This window comes from Vigna radiata, chromosome 10 (assembly GCF_000741045.1).
Source record: "Vigna radiata var. radiata cultivar VC1973A chromosome 10, Vradiata_ver6, whole genome shotgun sequence".
Lineage (NCBI taxonomy): Eukaryota > Viridiplantae > Streptophyta > Magnoliopsida > Fabales > Fabaceae > Vigna > Vigna radiata.
In genome coordinates this window covers 7,775,002-7,793,503 of record NC_028360.1, presented here as the reverse complement: position 1 = coordinate 7,793,503, position 18,502 = coordinate 7,775,002, and the positions used below count along the sequence as shown (strand labels likewise).

At 29.1% G+C, this 18,502-nt stretch overlaps 1 protein-coding gene across 1 annotated transcript; it reads right to left on the bottom strand.

Moving 5' to 3' along the window:
- Positions 1-9,013: 9,013 nt before the first annotated feature.
- Positions 9,014-13,238, bottom strand: LOC106775983 (LRR receptor-like serine/threonine-protein kinase). The gene is made up of 2 exons (XM_014663257.2): positions 10,057-13,238; positions 9,014-9,719 (listed from the first exon to the last, which is right to left on the bottom strand). The coding sequence occupies exons 1-2, from the start codon at positions 12,872-12,874 to the stop codon at positions 9,262-9,264; spliced, it is 3,276 nt and encodes a 1,091-aa protein (XP_014518743.1). The 5' UTR covers positions 12,875-13,238; the 3' UTR covers positions 9,014-9,261.
- Between the last annotated feature and the right edge of the window lie 5,264 nt (positions 13,239-18,502).

The window sequence follows — 18,502 nt, the reverse complement described above, 5'->3', positions numbered from 1 at the left end:
CAAATTCGGCAGCAGTAGAAATATAACTCTTGGAAGGAGTGGAAGTTCCAAAATTATGTTTCTTCGATTGATTGTCATCGGAAGAAGCCATCAAAAATATTCAATGAAAAAAAGCACTCATTCCTATATTGTAGAGGATATCAGTGTTTGGCTCTTGATACCATAATAAAAGGTTTAAAGAATAATTTTGATGTATTATTTCAAAAAGTAGAATACATATATATACATATAAGGATCCTATAATTTTTCATTTATTAAAGGAATGACAGGTGCACAAATCTGCACAAATTAAAATAATATCTAAATTATAACTAACACAATATTTGATTGTCTAATATCCTTTAATAAAATATTTAGCATATCTTAACAAGGACTGGAAAATGCATCAACAAACAATTCTCTCATCATCAAAAATGTTTACAAAGGAGAGCTAGGAATGAATTTATAGAATGAATTCAGATAAAAAAAAACAAAGTTTTACCATAATTGTTAAATTTGAATTAAAATAAAAAAACCAAAATTATGATTCGCATTAATGAAACTATGTAATATACGGGAATGAATATGTCCAAACATTATTGCGTAAAAAAAAAATTAAATGTTATATGAGTATTTAACCATTTCATAACAATTTGTTAGTTTAAATGTTTATTGTAAATGATATGAGTACTTTTGTTTGTTTAATAGTCATTGTCATACTCACGAATCCACCTGGATGTAGAAAAAAATAAGAGGATTTTGTGAAAAAAATATTATTTATAAATTTATACAAGTTTAACTACGACTATAGAATTAATTAAAAAAAATATTTTTCTTAAATAAAATAAACCTGTTAGAAATAAGAAGATAATATTCTAGATTTGAAATTTTGAACAATTTGAATGTGTGAGGAAGAAGGATAAATATTTAGATTGGATGCAATTCATATATCTTGAGTTCAAGCTGCTTGTGAGAGTCTTAAGTAATGAGACTTTTTTAACTTGCTAGCTGAACAGAAGGTCTGCTGATATAAATATTTAGGGATTCTTCTTTATAAGGTCATTGAATAGCGATAGTGAGTAACCAGAAAATGATAGAATCTGAGAAAACAATATTTAATTGTGGGATAGCATTGATTCTTACCAAAGTAGAAAATCATAGAATGTAACCAATACAACACTATTTGATCTTCTTGTTAATCAATACATCAATTTTTCATTGCTTATTGTCTTTTATTGTTCCTTTTATAGTAGAAAACGTGCTTCAGCTATATAATTACAGACTAATTTCTAAGGACTCAATTTTGAAATATTAAATTAAGTTTTGAAAATAAAATATTTTTAATTCAGTATTTTAGGTGAATTACCTTAGTTAAAAAAAAGTAGAAGAGTAAATATATTTAAAAGTTAATTAATTAATTAAAAATGAATGCTTAGAGAGAAGGAGTGGACAATTTTGTCATACTAATATTAATTAAAAAGAATTTAAAATAACACGGTTATTTAAAATACTTCTAAAAGGAAAAAAAAAATAAGTATTGAATGGAATATCTCAATGAACGATTAAGTTATACAAAATCCTAATAAGTATGTAGTAATTGGGAAGTTTTTTTTTTTTTCTTTCAAAGTTTATTATTTTGACTATAATTGTTTTGTAATATTGTTAAAATTAGAAAGAAATAATTAAAAATTATTTGATAATGAAAACTTTATTTTGGTTGTGCTATTTTGAAATTTTGCTGGAGTTTCTTAAAACAATTATTCTTAAATTATTTTTAAATGTAACTTTTATATGTATTCAATTGCTTAATATATAATTAACAGTGAGACTCTTAAATTTCTTTAAATGATTGGTTTCATTTCATTTTTGTGTAGAATAAATTAATTCGATAATGTTTATGATTTTTTTAGAATAAAGAAAATAATGAATTATGTATTCTATTTAATAGGGCAAAACTATTAGATACAATATTATATAAACCATATAATTTATAAAAAATCATAAACAAACACATAACTATACTATTACCTCTATCCAAAATAGCCCTATTAACATGTTCTTCTTCCTCTACACAGTGGTGGTGATGTACAATGACAACAATGTGTTGTACACCGGTGGATAACTTGGATTGGGTAAGTTAACATAGTTACATCTTGCACCTCCATAATTTTTTGTGCACCTTCCAAATGTTCAAAATGACCATTTTACCCTATTTGAAAGTGACTTATTGATTACATGTTTCGAAAACATTTCAGAATAAGCTTCCACAACAAAAAAGTAATACATAAAATACATTCTTACATATTCTTTTATATAGAAGAGACATTGAGGATAGCATGATGCAATAGTAAAGGGTGTTTAAGTCTTTTTCTTATTATTATGAGGTGAAGTTGGTAACTGTAGAGATGTAAAAAGGATTAGTTGCCAACTTATTGGATGCACAGACCTATCAAGCCACATTGAAGTTCCATCATCTTACACTAAAAAAAAGTTAAATGGTAATCAATTTTAGTGACCGAAAATATTAGTCATTATTTATGACTAAATTAGTGATCAATTTTAGTGCACGCTTAAAAAACTATATAAAGATGAAAGATCCAATAACTTATTATTTTAAGATTTTGGGTAGAGATTGACGTCAATCTCTTATATGATTAGACTCAGATCTTGTTAGTGTTTGTATTTCCCGACTCGAGTAATAAGATTTTGAAAAAGATGAAAAATGATAAAAAAAAAGAAGAAGATAAAATAATAATTTGAAGAAAAAAAAATATGATGCTTTATAACTTAGCTTTTTAAATTATTATTTTAAAAATTTACATTAATAATTTATTGAAAATAAATTGATAATGAATTGAATAGGATATTTTGATGCATTTTATACTTTTGTCATATTATTATGATAATAAACTATTGTAATAATTACTTCAAAAAATTTACATTATGAATTAACAGGTTGATAATACAAAGACCATTATATTGAAAAAGTTTCCCTAATGCTAACATATTTGATATTCATATCTCAGTTTACCGTTCATTACTTATTAAATAATAACATTACTATTTATTGAATGGATTTAAATACATAACTAAATAATATAACGAATTTTTTTTTCCCAAGAAGAAACATTCCATGAATTTATCTCCTTAAGGTATAGTACATGTAAATGACCTCAAGTATCTTTGACTTTGTAGTCTCCTTAATTTTTCTATCAAAAATAACATTTTCTCTTTATTTATGAGAAACATTGTCATTACCAAAGCTTAAATACAATTTTATTATACCTAAAATAAAATCAGTAAATTATAGTAGGTGATTCTATTTTTTTTTTTTTTACCTCTTTAAGTACATAGGAAAATGACGAACAAAGATTAAGTAATTATTCTAAAATGTAATTATTACTATAGTTATTATTATTATAATTATTATATGTGATCAAATATGACACTTTCACAAATTTTGTTCAAGATTTTTAAATTAAATTACATTATCTATCTTAAAATAACTATTAAGATAAAAATATTTATTTTGAATTTCAGAAAGTTAAAACGATAAAATATAAATTCTACATGGATTTCAAATTTATTAATTTTATATAAATTAAAATTAAATTTATAAAGTTTGAAAGATAAAATTAAAAAAAAAATTATAAAGACAAAAAAAAATTGTTATTTTTACAAAACATTTATCCTTTTTTTTAATAAAGAACACTCAAATTTGTTCTCTAATTCTGCTGTAACATATCTTGAATATCTTATTTCTCACGTTTCTTGATTTTTGTCCTTCTCTTACTCTTTGCATGGTAAAGCCAAAAATGGCCTTTTCAAATATACTATGAAATAGTTTGATTTAAGAATTTCAATAAGTACAAAGTTTCGTCAAACCTTGCAAATGATAGAAAAAAAAAATTCCTTGTTTTGCATTATTTGCACCTGCAAAGAAATTTTGGATTGCAAACAAAGTGAACTCATATACTTATTAACGAATTAATTATCTAAATTAAATCTTACTAATGTCCTAGTATTTTTCTAAAATATTCTTATCTTAAAACCAAAAACAAAAAATGCCAGAATGTAATTAAATTTAAAATATTCTAAAAAAAATATCATTAAACGATGTAAAAGTATTCAAAATAGTATAGCAAAAGTGTACTTTTTTTTCTGCGTATAAATAAAATAAGAACGGAGTATAACCATTGAATTTACAATAATTAATAGTTTTATTTCAACCGATGATGTTATTGAAATTATGAAATATTTATAGGTTCAATTGAAGAAATTGAATTTTTATTTCGTGCTCTTATACTTTTTTTTTTCATTATGTTTTAGATAATTATTTATTATATTTTCTATAATTGGCAGAATTTCTATAATTTAATTGTAAAATAAAGAAGGACTGGGAACATAATTAAGAGGGGCTGAATTAGTTTAAAAATGAGTTTTAAAATTAAAAAGAAAATCATGATGTTATAAGAGAAATTAAGCGTAACCTGGTGAATACCAACAATAACAAAGAATCCAATATAAGGAAAGAAAGATGAAGTCCATGAAGCACAATTTTTTTTATATATTATTTAAATTCTTATCTAATTAATCTAGACAATTTGCGTTGATTTTTTTTTTCGAAATATTGAATTATTTAATTGTAAGAATTTTTATGTAAAAAAGAAATACAAAATCATAAAACACGTTTCAAAAATATTTATAAAAAAAAAAATACTCAAATATTTACAAGACACTAAACACAAATGCTAAGTTATCAATATATAAGTAAAAAGTATCAACTAAAATGTAACAAAATTACACTGAAAAACCTGTAATAACCTGTGTTCCGGTCGGGAATGCCTCCTAGTCCTTCACACTTTTCTCTCGAACCGTCTGTTTTCCTCCTGTTCGTTCTTAGTTATCTCTCTCTTAGTCGGGTTCGGTCGGGTACCTGCTAATTATACTCCGACGCTCAAGTCAGTTTTAGTTCTCAAGTTAGAGATAGAAAGAGAGTGAAATAAATGTGCATTCAATGTAACCAACTACCTCTTACCTTTGACTCTTATTTATAGNTTTTCTTATGGGCCAACAATTAGTGTATACTTAATCAAGGCCCAATTGCAGGCCCTTGGAAGCTAATCCCAATTTACCTTAATCCGGAATTACTTACGATATTCTTAGGGGTCGCTGGCGACCGGACGTTCAACGATCGTCCTGGGTTATACACGTTTCGCGATGACAGCGCGAGGTTCTCGATAACCGGTTTGCGTCCGGCCCTGACTGTTAGTTATCCAGACGTCCTTATTGATCGATTTGTGCCGAACCGAGCTCTTGCCATCATGGGACGTCCGTCTGCGTCCGCCACCTTTAGTCAGCAACCCTCTGTGAACCCTAGCTCCTGACGTCCCAACTGTCATTGGCCGCTTGTTCGTTTGACCACACTGGTCCCGACCGGGCTCTATGCCTTGATTGTCGGGTGGTTATGTGAGTGGTCCGTATGTGTACCTTTCGGTACTGTCCGGTACCTACCGTACAACCTAATTACCCTTTTTAATGAATCTTCTGCACTATTTTTTTTTTCAATCAACAAGTAAATATATAACACTCAAATAACATCTCTTTTCACAAATAACAAAATTCAACTTTTTCAAAAGTTAATAAATGATATTAATAAATGATAAAAACTTCTTTTTATGATTAATTACTGACTAATATAATGAATTTTTATTAAGCATATAATTCATATATTTAACTATTATTTAATCCTTTATCATTAGGTGTAACATCTCATTTTAATATCATAATTCAATGTATATTATATATTAGTATAATCTTACAAGATAGGAATACAATAATATTATCTATATACATTCTTAAGCTAATATACTATGATTTTATTACAAAATTATACCTAATATGATCTTAATATTGTTCAACTTCCCATGCGACTAACTCTTCAACCATTAGAGGTGTCTCTACACTTGTGATGGTTATCTTCCACTTATAAGGTTTATCCTATACTATAATAAGAATGACATTATTATTTAGACCAAGACCTCGTGTCTCGCTCAATCCCTCAACCATTTTTCTCTATATGAGTTGAATGGGAGAGTATCAAGATAACTTCCAATCATGGACTCTCACATAAATGCATATACTACATAACAAATGGAACTTCCTCATAGAATTCCTTTCTCCAAAACAAACCACATTACTTCATCTTTGTTAACCATTATCTCATACAAAAATCATTCATCTACACAAACCATACCTTAACAAATTTCATACATTCATAGCATTAACACATAAATATTTATACACATATATACATAAAAGAACCATTATGAAGTTTAGAATACATTTTTAAAGTCATCCAGTCGTCGCCTAATGTCAATTACTATTGTCCAAAACCACTCAAACAGAGGAGTTCCTGGAAGAGTAGTGCTCAACACCAATTAAGTGCTACCCAAAGCTAGCCTAGGTGCCCAGCGAGTCTAATGATTGCCCAATGAGAGGACTCTTGGAGCTCCCATAATTTAATTGATTTTCTAGCACTCAATAGTCCTGATCGACACCTATTGATACCAAGTTATTAAGCTCTTTAACTTTGGTATTGCCTAACAAGAAGAATCATTGTCCATCGACAACCAACTTAGTAGAGCCACTATTAATGGTGCCCAATAATATAGTTAATGTCAACTTCTCCTTTTGAGTTTGATTTATGTAATTTGACATTTCCTTAGTCAATTCTAAGTGTTAAACATCTTTATGATCATAAAATTTGTGATTCTTAGCTCAATTAATGTCATATTATCCAATTCAAGTCTCACAGACAATCCAATAAACTAGCTAACATCTCAATTCAACCACCCAAAACAAAAATTATTCAGTTATATCATTCCATACATGTTGTACCACAACATCACAGATTCAAAAACGCACAAAAAAAAAAACAATTTCACTAATACAAAACATGTTACACAAAATTATGCATACTGCACAACTTCAAAATCAAATCAAGAGCTCAAACATACCGTTCAATTCATAACTTTACAATTAAACATGCACTTCATCATCATAGAACCAAAAAATACATATGCATAACTTAAAACACCACATTCATATATGATAGTACTCGTTAACAAATCCCAACATACAAAAATCAAGAATTAGTTTTCCTAAATTGTTAGGACAACTCAAACAACTCTAGACAACCAAAACCCTTTCAGCTCCATAAGATGCTCTATCTATACATAGAAAAATCACTAAGACGATCATAATATATTGTTATAGTCACTAATCAATAGAAAGTCATATAGAGGATTAAAAAAATGCATGCAAGTGAAAGAAGGTTTACATGCAACCAAAAGCAGTAATAGATTGAGATTAAGGGTTGAAACTCAACTTACCTAAACTGAGAAATTGATTGATAGAAATTGAAGAGCTCGCCACGAGGATCAATCCTATGGTCTCAATTCTTTAATCAACAAAGCAAAGAGGAAGAACTCCTAAAAAAAAGTTAGAAAACTCTAAAAACATAGTTTATAGAAAGATTGTATGATTTAAAATAATAAAATTTGTCTATAACAAAATGATTTATACTAAAAAAAATTTAATATTAAAATAATGAAATTTCATAATTTTTAAGTCATATTTCAATTTTAAAATATCATTTTCAAAGTATTTTCATTAGTGAAGATATGTATTCCCTAGTTAATAGAAAATTTCTCATCAACAATCCATCATTTAAGTCTCCACAACCAATTTATTACATATTTATAGAAAATTGATAAAGAAATAAAATTGTACTACAGGATATAATTGGAATATGAAAAACTAAAAATAATGATAATTATCTTATAGTTATAATATATGATTACTATCTAAAAGAATTCATTATTTAAAAAAAAAATAACATGAAAGTTTACAACCGAAAATATATAGAAACTCAAATATGAATACGAGTTTACATTACTTAAAGAATAATAAAATTGACTAATATAGAAAGAAAAAAAACTTACAAACTTATTATTGTTTTGGTTAAATATAATGATATAATCTCTTTATTAGGTTAGAAAATATCCACGAACAATCAAAAGCATTGAATCAGTGACATTTTATGGCCCTTATAATTGGAAACAAACTTTGACTTACAAATGCTGAAGTTGGTTTGGGTGCAGGTAAAGTAGCCATAGTTATTCAATGTCATCTTTCACTGTTCCATTTATAATGATCCTGCACATATGCATGTGCATTTCATTACGATGCATGCAACCTTTCAGTGTCAGAAACCTCAGATAACTTCAACTTACTACATAACTTTACTATTTTCATCTTCACTGTAATCTTTTCTTTTTCACTTTCAAAGAACAAGTCTTTTACACTGCACATACCATTTTTTCCTGTTTTTTAAATGATGAAAAGTGAAACATATGTTCAACTATGTTACTGTAAACATCAATGTAAAAAAATGAAGAACTTAGTGCTATAGTTTCTGTGACTTTTTCACCGAATATATGTATCCAATGAAGTTTCCATTCCAATGGTTGGAAAGTAAGAGTCTCTCTCAGACAGCACATGGACATGTGGTGTTGAACATGGGACCATGTGAGTACAGTTATGAAAGGCTGGCTTCGATATGTCTGTTTGTGGGGACGTGTGAGAGAGAGAGAGAGAGAGAAAGAGAATGAGTCATGGAATATTGTTCTCCATCAATAAATTCTAAACACATATTTCCAAAACAACCAATCATTGTTTCAACTTTCCACAAGATTTGAGCTCTTTCTCTTAATATACAGTTACCAGCATTCACTGTTTCAGTTGCCACTGAGGAAGTTTAATTTCTACAAGCAAAGAAAAAATGTCTTTGATTTCTCTTATGTTCATTCCATTACAATTATGATAGAATGTTAACGAGAATTAGACCACATTCTACTCATCTTATAATAGTAGAGTGTCACGTAGAGTATCAGTGTAAACAACTTAAATAACTCAAACACTAAGCATAATGTGTCATACGATATAGATATAACTCAAATATTAAGTACAACATGTCATACGGTATGAACAATTCAAATACCAATATGAATTTATGGTAATTGAGTTGAAATGTTTGACATATATATATATATATATATATATGGATACTTGAAATCTGCATCTCTGTGACATTACATTAAAAAGGGGGAAATTAACACACTATATTACTATAATATCATTTAATTAATGATTGAGGCACCTCTAATTGGCACTGCATTAGACTATGTACAAATTGGAATGAAGTTTTCATATACATGCTCAACTGATTGAGTTATCTGAGAAATTATAAGAGCATGTAGAAGATCCATGTGAAACCACATTCTTAGGAGGTGGTGGAGAACTGTGTGAAGTTAAACCTCCCTTCAATACATCAGAGTCCGTTCTTGAGGTCTCAAGGGGTCTAATTTCCTTCAGCATTGCAACAACATCCTTCATTGTTGGACGTTCTTGAGATCTAGTGCTTACACATAGAAATGACACTGCTAGAGTTTGTAGCATTTCATGCATGGTTGGATCAGCCCTCCCTCTCAACTTTGTGTCAAGAATGTCAGAAGGGTCTCCTTTGCTAGCCAAGTGGTTCCTAACCCACTGAACCAAGTGTGCACCCCCTGGCAGAGTTGGGTCTAATGGGTGCCTTCCACTGAGAACCTCAAGTAGAACCATGCCAAAACTGTACACATCACTCTTTTCAGTGATAGGCTGAAGAGATGCATGCTCTGTGAATAAACCAAAGACAACACAAATTAGTACACTATTCAAAGGGTCAACAGAAATGTGTTTCAAATCTCTCATGTTTTGATTAGATTAATTTTAGTCTCATGTTTTAACAAGGGTAGTTTTTTTCTTTATATTTCTTTCAGATGTGGTAGATTTGTTCCACCATCCATAGGTTAAAAAGTATATATAAAGTCAAGAACCAAGTCCACCTCATTTAAAAACTAAAACTACAATTTTTTCAAAGGACTGAGATGAAACTTTTTACCAAAATTTGAGGAACTAAAACATATTTTACTAATGACTCAATAGTTTTAGTAGAAAAAGTAAAATAAATACCAGGAGCCATGTATCCATAAGAACCAGCAAGGTAATGTCTTTGAAGTGGCTTGGAGTTAGTATTGTCAGCAATTTCAGTTGCAGTTCTTGCCAGGCCAAAGTCAGCAAGGTAAGGTTGATATCCTGGACCTAATAACACATTCATGGCTTTGACATCTCCATGGATAATGGCAGGCAAACAATCATGGTGCAAATATGCTAGTGCATGTGCCACACCTAATATAACATCATATCTTGTCTCCCATTCAGCTTTTCCCTTTCCTGAACCATGAAGCAATGAACTCAGGCTTCCATTAGGGAGGTAGTCATAAAACAGCAGCTTCAGGTTCTTGTTTGATCCCCAACCCAGAAGCCTGATGATGTTCTTGTGCCTAATTGACCCCAATGTTTGAATTTCAGAATTGAATGCTCCTGACTCTTCTGATGACCACATCTTTTTAACTGCCAGTGTTTCACCATTTGGAATTGTCACCTTGTACACCACTCCAGAGCTTCCAGTGCCAATCACATTGGCTGATGTCAAATTGAAGACAATGTCATCAATGGAGAAATCAAGCTTCTGATACAAAGTCATCTCCCAAGCTTCATTTTCCATGAGAACCTTGCTGGCAATGTGAGTACGGACCAAGACATATATTGTAAGCAGCACTAGAACTGCACTGGTGCTTAAGAGAATGGACATGATGAACTTCATGGTCGATGAAGCATGGACTTTGTCAGCAGGAGTTACAACGCCTCCGGCAATGTAGAGGCCATGATTTTCAGCAAGATCACTAAGAGGGAGTTTGTGGAAGAATCGAGTGTTAGGTAACTCACCAGAGAAGCCATTGAAGGAAACGTTTAAGGAGACAAGATTCTCAAGGTCAGAGAGGGCATCTAAATTCCCTGAGAGCTTGTTGTGAGACAGATCAAGCACTCCTAGTTTGGTAAGACCAGAGAACTGGGATGGAATTTTACCAGAAAACTGATTGAAGCTAAGATTGAGTGAGATTTCCAATGAAGGAATTAAACCAACTTCATTGGGAATTTCTCCATCTAAGCTATTGCTTCCCAAGTCCAGAAGTTGTAGCTTAGTACAGGACAAGATCTCTGCAGGGATTCTTCCACTTATCTGATTCTTTCCAAGGTTGAGTTTGGTTAATTCAACCAATGAACCAATGGAGTGACTCAACGCACCACTTAGCCTGTTATCTGACAAGTCAATCAACTCAAGGCTTTTGGGAAGAGAATCTGGAACAGAACCAGTGAGACTGTTGGAATGAAGGTCTAGAAACTCAAGATTCTGGCATCCAGATAGCGTTGGAGGAATCTCTCCAGTGAGATGATTGTTGCTCATGTCCATAAAATTCAAACTCTTCAAGTTGCCAATCTCTGGAGGAATGTTACCTGCTAGTCTGTTGTGATTCAACCTCAGCCTGTAGAGGCTTGTGCAATTTCCTATATCAGGTGGTATAAAGCCTGATAACTCATTGGAAAGAAGCAGAAGTTTGGTGAGGTTCCTCAACCCAAATAGTTGTCTGGGTACAGGACCAATCAAGTTGTTGTAAGAAAGATCAAGTGCCTCAAGTTCTTGGCACTCAGAAAGACTATCTGGAATGTTTCCTGTTAGCTTGTTCTTCCATGCAAAGAAAAGAGTCAAGCCTTTCAAGTTTCCAATAAGATCAGGAATCTCACCAGAGAGAGCATTGTTGTCAAGTTCCAGTTGATTCAGAGAAGTGCAATTTGAAATCTCTGGAGGGATTATACCAGAGAGCTGATTGACACTTAGCTGAAGCTCATGGAGATTTAAAAGGTTGCCAAAACTTCTTGGTATGCTACCAGTGAGAAGGTTTTCAGATAAGTCTATGACTTTGATCTCTGTGCAGCTTCCAAGCTCTTCTGGGATGGTACCAACTATATTGTTTTGCCACAAAAGTAGACTCTTAAGCTGGTTGAGTTCTCCAATTTGGCTTGGTATTGAGCCAGAGATAGAGTTCTGATGTAAGTACAGGTTCTGCAACTCACTGCAATTGCCAATCTCTTCTGGAATATAACCTGACAATAGAGTTGTGTATATGGCTATGGTTTTGACTTTTTTCAGCATTTTGATTGAAGAAGGAAGACTTCCAGAAATGCTGGTTTCTGCAAGGCCTAGCACGACCAAGTTGGTGCAGTTTCCAATCTCCCATGGGATCTCACCCTTGAGGTTCTTATTGCCACCGGCTCTGAAAACTTGGAGCTTGCTTAAGGAGCCAATGCTCTTTGGAATTTCACCACTGAGATGATTATCATAGATTGTCAAGTTCACAAGGCTTGATAAATTGCCAATATTGGATGGAATGCTGCCTTCAAGGAAGTTTGTATGGAGAGACAAACTCGTAAGTTTTCTGAGGCTGCAAATTTCTTCTGGAATTTCACCAAAGAGAGAATTGCCACTGAGATCAACAAAGGTGAGCTCTAGATAGTCTCCAATCTGTTTTGGAATCCTTCCAGTGAGGTTGGTTGATGAGAGTATGAGAAACTTCAAGGACCTTAGAGGTTGAAAATTTGAAGGCAATGAGCCTTGCAAGTTGACTGACTTGAGGTTTATCTCTACAACTTCTCCTTGTGAGTTGCAATACACCCCAAACCAGTTGCATGGGCTTGAGGCTGAAGGGTTCCATGATGGTAACACATCTGAAGTGATGTTCAAACTGTTTTTCCATGCTATAAGAGTCTCACCTTGGTGATCAAGGGAGTAACAAGAACATGGAAAAAAGAGAAGGGAGTTTAATGAAAGAAGCAAGGTGAAGGAGAAGATTTTGGGAGAAAGTGACAGATTCCTTAAGCTTGCAGGCATTGCTGAGAGAAGAGAACGGTTGATCTGTTTTGGGATTGTAGAGGGGGAAACCCCATGTTTTGTTTATAGAGGAAGAAGAGTAGAAGATCTGGGTCCAAGAGCTTGCTTCTTTATGCTTTTATTATTGTAATGGAAGTTGTTGTTTAATAATGAAAACATGTCCATGTTGCTTAGTCTTTCATTATGGTAAGTAAATTTCACATTTAACCTCTCATGTAAGATGCAGTCTCAATGGTTCCTAGAATAGCATTTCAAAAATGGTGGAGCTGAAAATCATGTAAAAAGATTTCCTAAGTTTTTGCTCCCCACGTGGAAGGAAACAAAGTAAATGTAGTCAGCACTAGACTAGGAAAATGGCTTTTGAACTAATGAAACATTAAGGTTATTACCTCAATGATAGTGATAGCCTGATCATCCAACATAACAGACAATATGATACATGTTTCATTTTATTTTCAGTGTTTTATAGTTCTTGATTTGTTTACTGAAGAATATAACTTCTCCCTTTGTTTATCTTGTGGTCCACCTATTTTATGTGGTTCAACTTGATAAGGCATTCATGTCCTTACCTTGTTTGTTTCCCTAGAGTAATCAAACAATGCACAGATGTTCTTTCCTCAATTATAACTAACTCATCATCTCAAGTATAAACAGTTTTATTTTCATCAATTTAACATATATGATATCACATCTTTGCTAATTTTTACAACAGCTAACTTAATTATCAAATTTATATGATTTCTGATCTTTTGCATGATTCAACTTGATTCATACGGAGTGAACTAAAAGGATTTGTTTATATTTAGATGAGGAATCTGATGAAGAGGTGAGAATATGTGTAATAAAAAAAGTGATATAAAATTCTGAAAGATCTGATCATATTGTCTGCTCTGATATCTGATAGTGTTTAGTTAAAAGAATGAATGGAAGGAAGAAAGTTGCATCTTTTCAATATTCAAATGGTAAATTCAAAAATCAACATTATCATCTCTTTAAATATTCTTTATTCTGTCAGCTCTTTGTAACTTAGTGAGCATTATGAAGTCACGGGTTAAAACTAGAAAATTTAGATTAAAACAGGTTTTGTACTAATTAAGGAGAAGATTTAAGTGATTTTGGGTGTGTTCACTTGGGATGATTGGGAGATAGTAATTGAGTGGATTTGAGGGAATTTGAAGGTAATTTTTTTTTTTTTGTTTATTTGAGTAAATTTGGAGATAAACGAGAGTGTATTTTGAAGTAAAGTTTGTGAGAATTGGTGTAAAATTTAATTTATAGGACAAATTAAAAAAATTTACTTTAAAATTCACTCTCGTTTACCTCCAAATTCACTCAAATAAACAACAACAAAAAATTATTCTCAAATCACTCCATCACTCTTTCCGATCACCCCAATTAAACACACCTTAATGAAAAGAAAAAAGATAATTAATTTAGTTAAAGAGTGAAGAAAAAAAAGATAGGTTGGAAAGTAAAAGGTGGATTTTGATGTATGGTTGGTTACATTTGAAAAGCACTTTGAAGGCTGTCAAAGTTATTTCCTCTCCATCCCAAACTTTTTCAAACTATATATTCTAAAAATCATTTTTAGCTTTTCTATTCTACACTCTAAAAATATTTTTCACTTTAGCTTCCAAAGTATTTTAAGTAAAATCTAGAAACTATTTTAGCTTCCAAAGTATGTAATTCCAAAACTTTAAAAATAATTTTCAGAAGTTGAAGATGACTAAAACATTTATAGTCCACATAATCTGAAAGTCATTTTTTTACTTACAAATTATAAACCATTTTCAGTTTTCGCACTATAAATTCCAAAATTATTTTTAACTTTTGAATTACATAATTCACAAGTCATTTTAACTCCTAAATTGTATTCTTATATAAAAAAATAAAAACAGAATTTTAATATAGATTATATATGTTTTTAGTTATTTAATTTTTTTATTAAATTATATTTTTTTTTATTCTAAATTTTAAATTATTTTTATCTTTAAATTTTATTAATAAATAGATTTAATTATTGTAATGTTAAAGATTTTTTTATGTGATAAACCACATTGTCAAATGTGTGTTCACATATTTTTAAGTTTAATGGTAAATTGAACTAAACTTATTAGATAATAACGAAATTCAATTTCACAAAAATTAAGAAATTAAAAATATATTTAATTTTTTAAATTTTAAAAAAAATATTTTCTAATTAAAATTAGATAACTTTGATTTGATTAACAAAAATATTCTACATATTTTAAAAATAACGAAAGTAACATATTATAAAATAATTTATTAGTACATATATTTTATTAATTAATAATAAAATAACTTTTATATTAATATTTTAAGGGTTTAATTAGTTAGTTTTAGTTAAAAAGTTTTAATTTGGTCTTCTTTTCTTCTTTCAATAAAGTCCTTAATTTTAAAAGTTGATTCAATTAATTATCATATCAATCAAGTTAAAGATATATTAGATGTTAATTTGTAATTTTTTTTTATTTTTTCATATCTAATCCTGTAAAAATGTTTTATGTGAATATTAGTGTCATATTTTCTCTGTGAAATATTATTATTTTTATTTAATTTAATATATATATATATATATATATATATATATATATATATTATTTAATTGAATATATTTTTTTAAATGGAACAATGTCATCTTTCTTAAAATTAAAATCAAAATTATTATTGATATAAATATTATGGTGATATTTAAAATTAATATTTTATAACGAAGTAACCGTTATATATGCAAATCAATATTAATATTTATCATTCCATATAATATCACATTTATTATTTATTATTGATTCTTGAATTTATTTTTGGACTTGGGTTTGAGTAGTTTCAAATCATAATTTTACAATAAAAAGTTAAATATTTACATTTTGAATATTTTAAATATTTATTAATGCATATTGTAATGTTTACGCATGATTAGTATAAAAAGAATTAATGGTCAACTAATAAAAATATTTCATGTAAGTTTAAAAACTAATAAACTTAATTTCCTCTTAAATAACAAATTCAAACCCTTTATACTATAATACAACACATACATTTTCATGATAAGTATAACGAAATTGTAATATAAATTTGGATAATTAAGCATTTAAAATATTTTTTAATTTTGTTTAAGAATTTTATTATTTAGTTATATAATTAATAAAATGAAGTGGTTATTCTTATTGTTTATTTATCTCCAACTTATGAATCAACTTAAGTTTTAAAGAAAAAAGAAACAAGTTGAAAAACCAATTTTTAAAAAAAAAAATGAGTTAATTTCTTGAAAGTAATTAAGATATAATTAAAATGGGAAAAAAATAATAAATTAATTAAAAAATTAAAAAATCTGTTAAATATTGGAAAGTTCTATCATAAACAAATTTTCAGGAGGATGTTTCATCTTTATTTATTTGAAAATTTCACTATAAGAAAATCACTAACCAAAAACCAAATTTAGAAATAAAAAAGTAATTAATTATTATATTAACTAAGTTATTCTTAAAAGTTATTAACTATTAAAAATTATGATAATAAATAAAATAATGTAAATAGGTATAATTTGAATTCATATACCAACTTATTTTTATGCCCTCAGAATGTTATCGTTTTTCTTGTATTATCATGTGTATCAAATATAGTAAATTGCCTAATCATTATCACTTAAAATGTTATGATTCTACTCAAATTTCATAAATTTTTCTTGTACGTAACAACATAAATTGTTTTTAAATTATAACATTGATATAAAATATATCCAACTATAACTTTCACGAGAAAAATTGATTAACTATTATTATTATTATTATTATAAAAGAAAAATTGTGAATTGCACTTCAACAAAACTCCAACATGAGAAATCTTGTATAGTTGGAAATTGTGGTACTCCAACCCACCATTGTTATCATCACTTCCTAATTCCGAGGCAAAACCATTAAGTGCTATCAATAAAATAATCATATTTTTAGAAGAATAAGAACAAAAGCTAATCAATCAAAATAATTATTAGATCCACTTAACCTATAATTAATCACACAAAAATTTTTAGAAACATTTTAGAGTTTCAATGTTCAATCACTTAAAGAAGTATCTTGACTTTATTAGGTCGAGCTTTTTATTATAGAAAGAAAAGAAAAAGAAAAGTGATAGTTCAATTTTCTTCTTTTGCTTTTACCATTTTTCCTCTCTTAATGATATAGAAATAAATATAATTTGAATAACATCATCATGTGATTTGGGAATTAATTGTGGTTGGTGAGATTGGATCACATAATTTGAATAATTAATTATTTCCTATTTTGAAGGTTTGTGACAAACATGTGCGAAGATTAAATATGATTACCAAAGTCACATTATAATATATTTTGTGACTCAGAAGCACCAACTTAGAATATTAAAAGTGAGAAACAAACCTAAGACAGACACTGCTAAAGGAAAAGAGAAATGTTATAAAGTTGCATTTTCCTATGGAACCAAAATATTTTTTAAGATATTAGATAAGCTTTAAAACATCATTATTTACTTTCACTGTAATTTTGTTAAAACTAAAATAGTAATTTTGGAAAAGACTAAATTATATGTTTGTCAATTTTTAATTTATATATATTAAATTTAATTTTTGATTTATTGAATATTAAAAAGCTTTAAATAATTTAATTAAATGTGTATTGTTTAATTTATTATTAATTAGGTGACGTGATTATTATATTGTTTGATCACCATAGTTATTTATTTCTCTATGTATTCTGTTAATATTAAACAACTTAATTTCGTGGTTAACATAATAGATGATTTGAATTATTGGATGAATGCATATATCTTGTCATAGAATTATGTGTCACCAGAAAGACCTTCAACTCTCATGTTTATTTGAAAATACAAATCGATCGTTTGCATGATATGTGGTCGTGGATTGAGATGCATAACTTTGTTCTTTTATTTTGTTTTGATCATTTGGAGTTGTAGCTTGTCCTGCCACCTAAATGCTATTTTTCATTACAAGTATCAACAACTTCACGTCATTTATGTATCTTAGTTTTCTTAAGAAAACCTCTCTTCCATAATCTCTCACTTGGTTTGAGGTGTAACTCAAATCTCATTATTGTAATCTCTCATCATTATTGATAATGTTCATTTTTACTTGTTTTTGTGTGTTTATTATTATGAATAAATCAATTCTTTCATAACTTTAATCTTGTTTTATTCTTAAGTTTAAGACATTTTGTATTATTTTGTATTTTAGTTGTTTTATGTTTGTTTTATCTTTAACTTTCTTATTTATAAGTCTAAAATAAGTGACAAGAAAGCTTTTGTAGTGGAGGATAACAAGATAGAATTCAAAGGAACATGTTTTGGACAAGAATTGATCATTTTGCCAAAATCGCGTCTAGTGTTGCAAAGTCAAAGAATAACCAGTGTTGTAGAAGAGTCTCGCGTTGAGCGACACAAACGTGACACTGAGCACCGCCTAGTCCAATAGTGTTTGCGTTGAGAGTGTGAAATTTCGTTGAGTGGTGGTTTGATATAGAGCTCCTTTCGTGTTTTAACTGATGTGGCGTTGAGCGGTACTTATATGGCATTGAACGCCAACATTGCTGCCATGTTAAAATGAAGTATTTAAACATG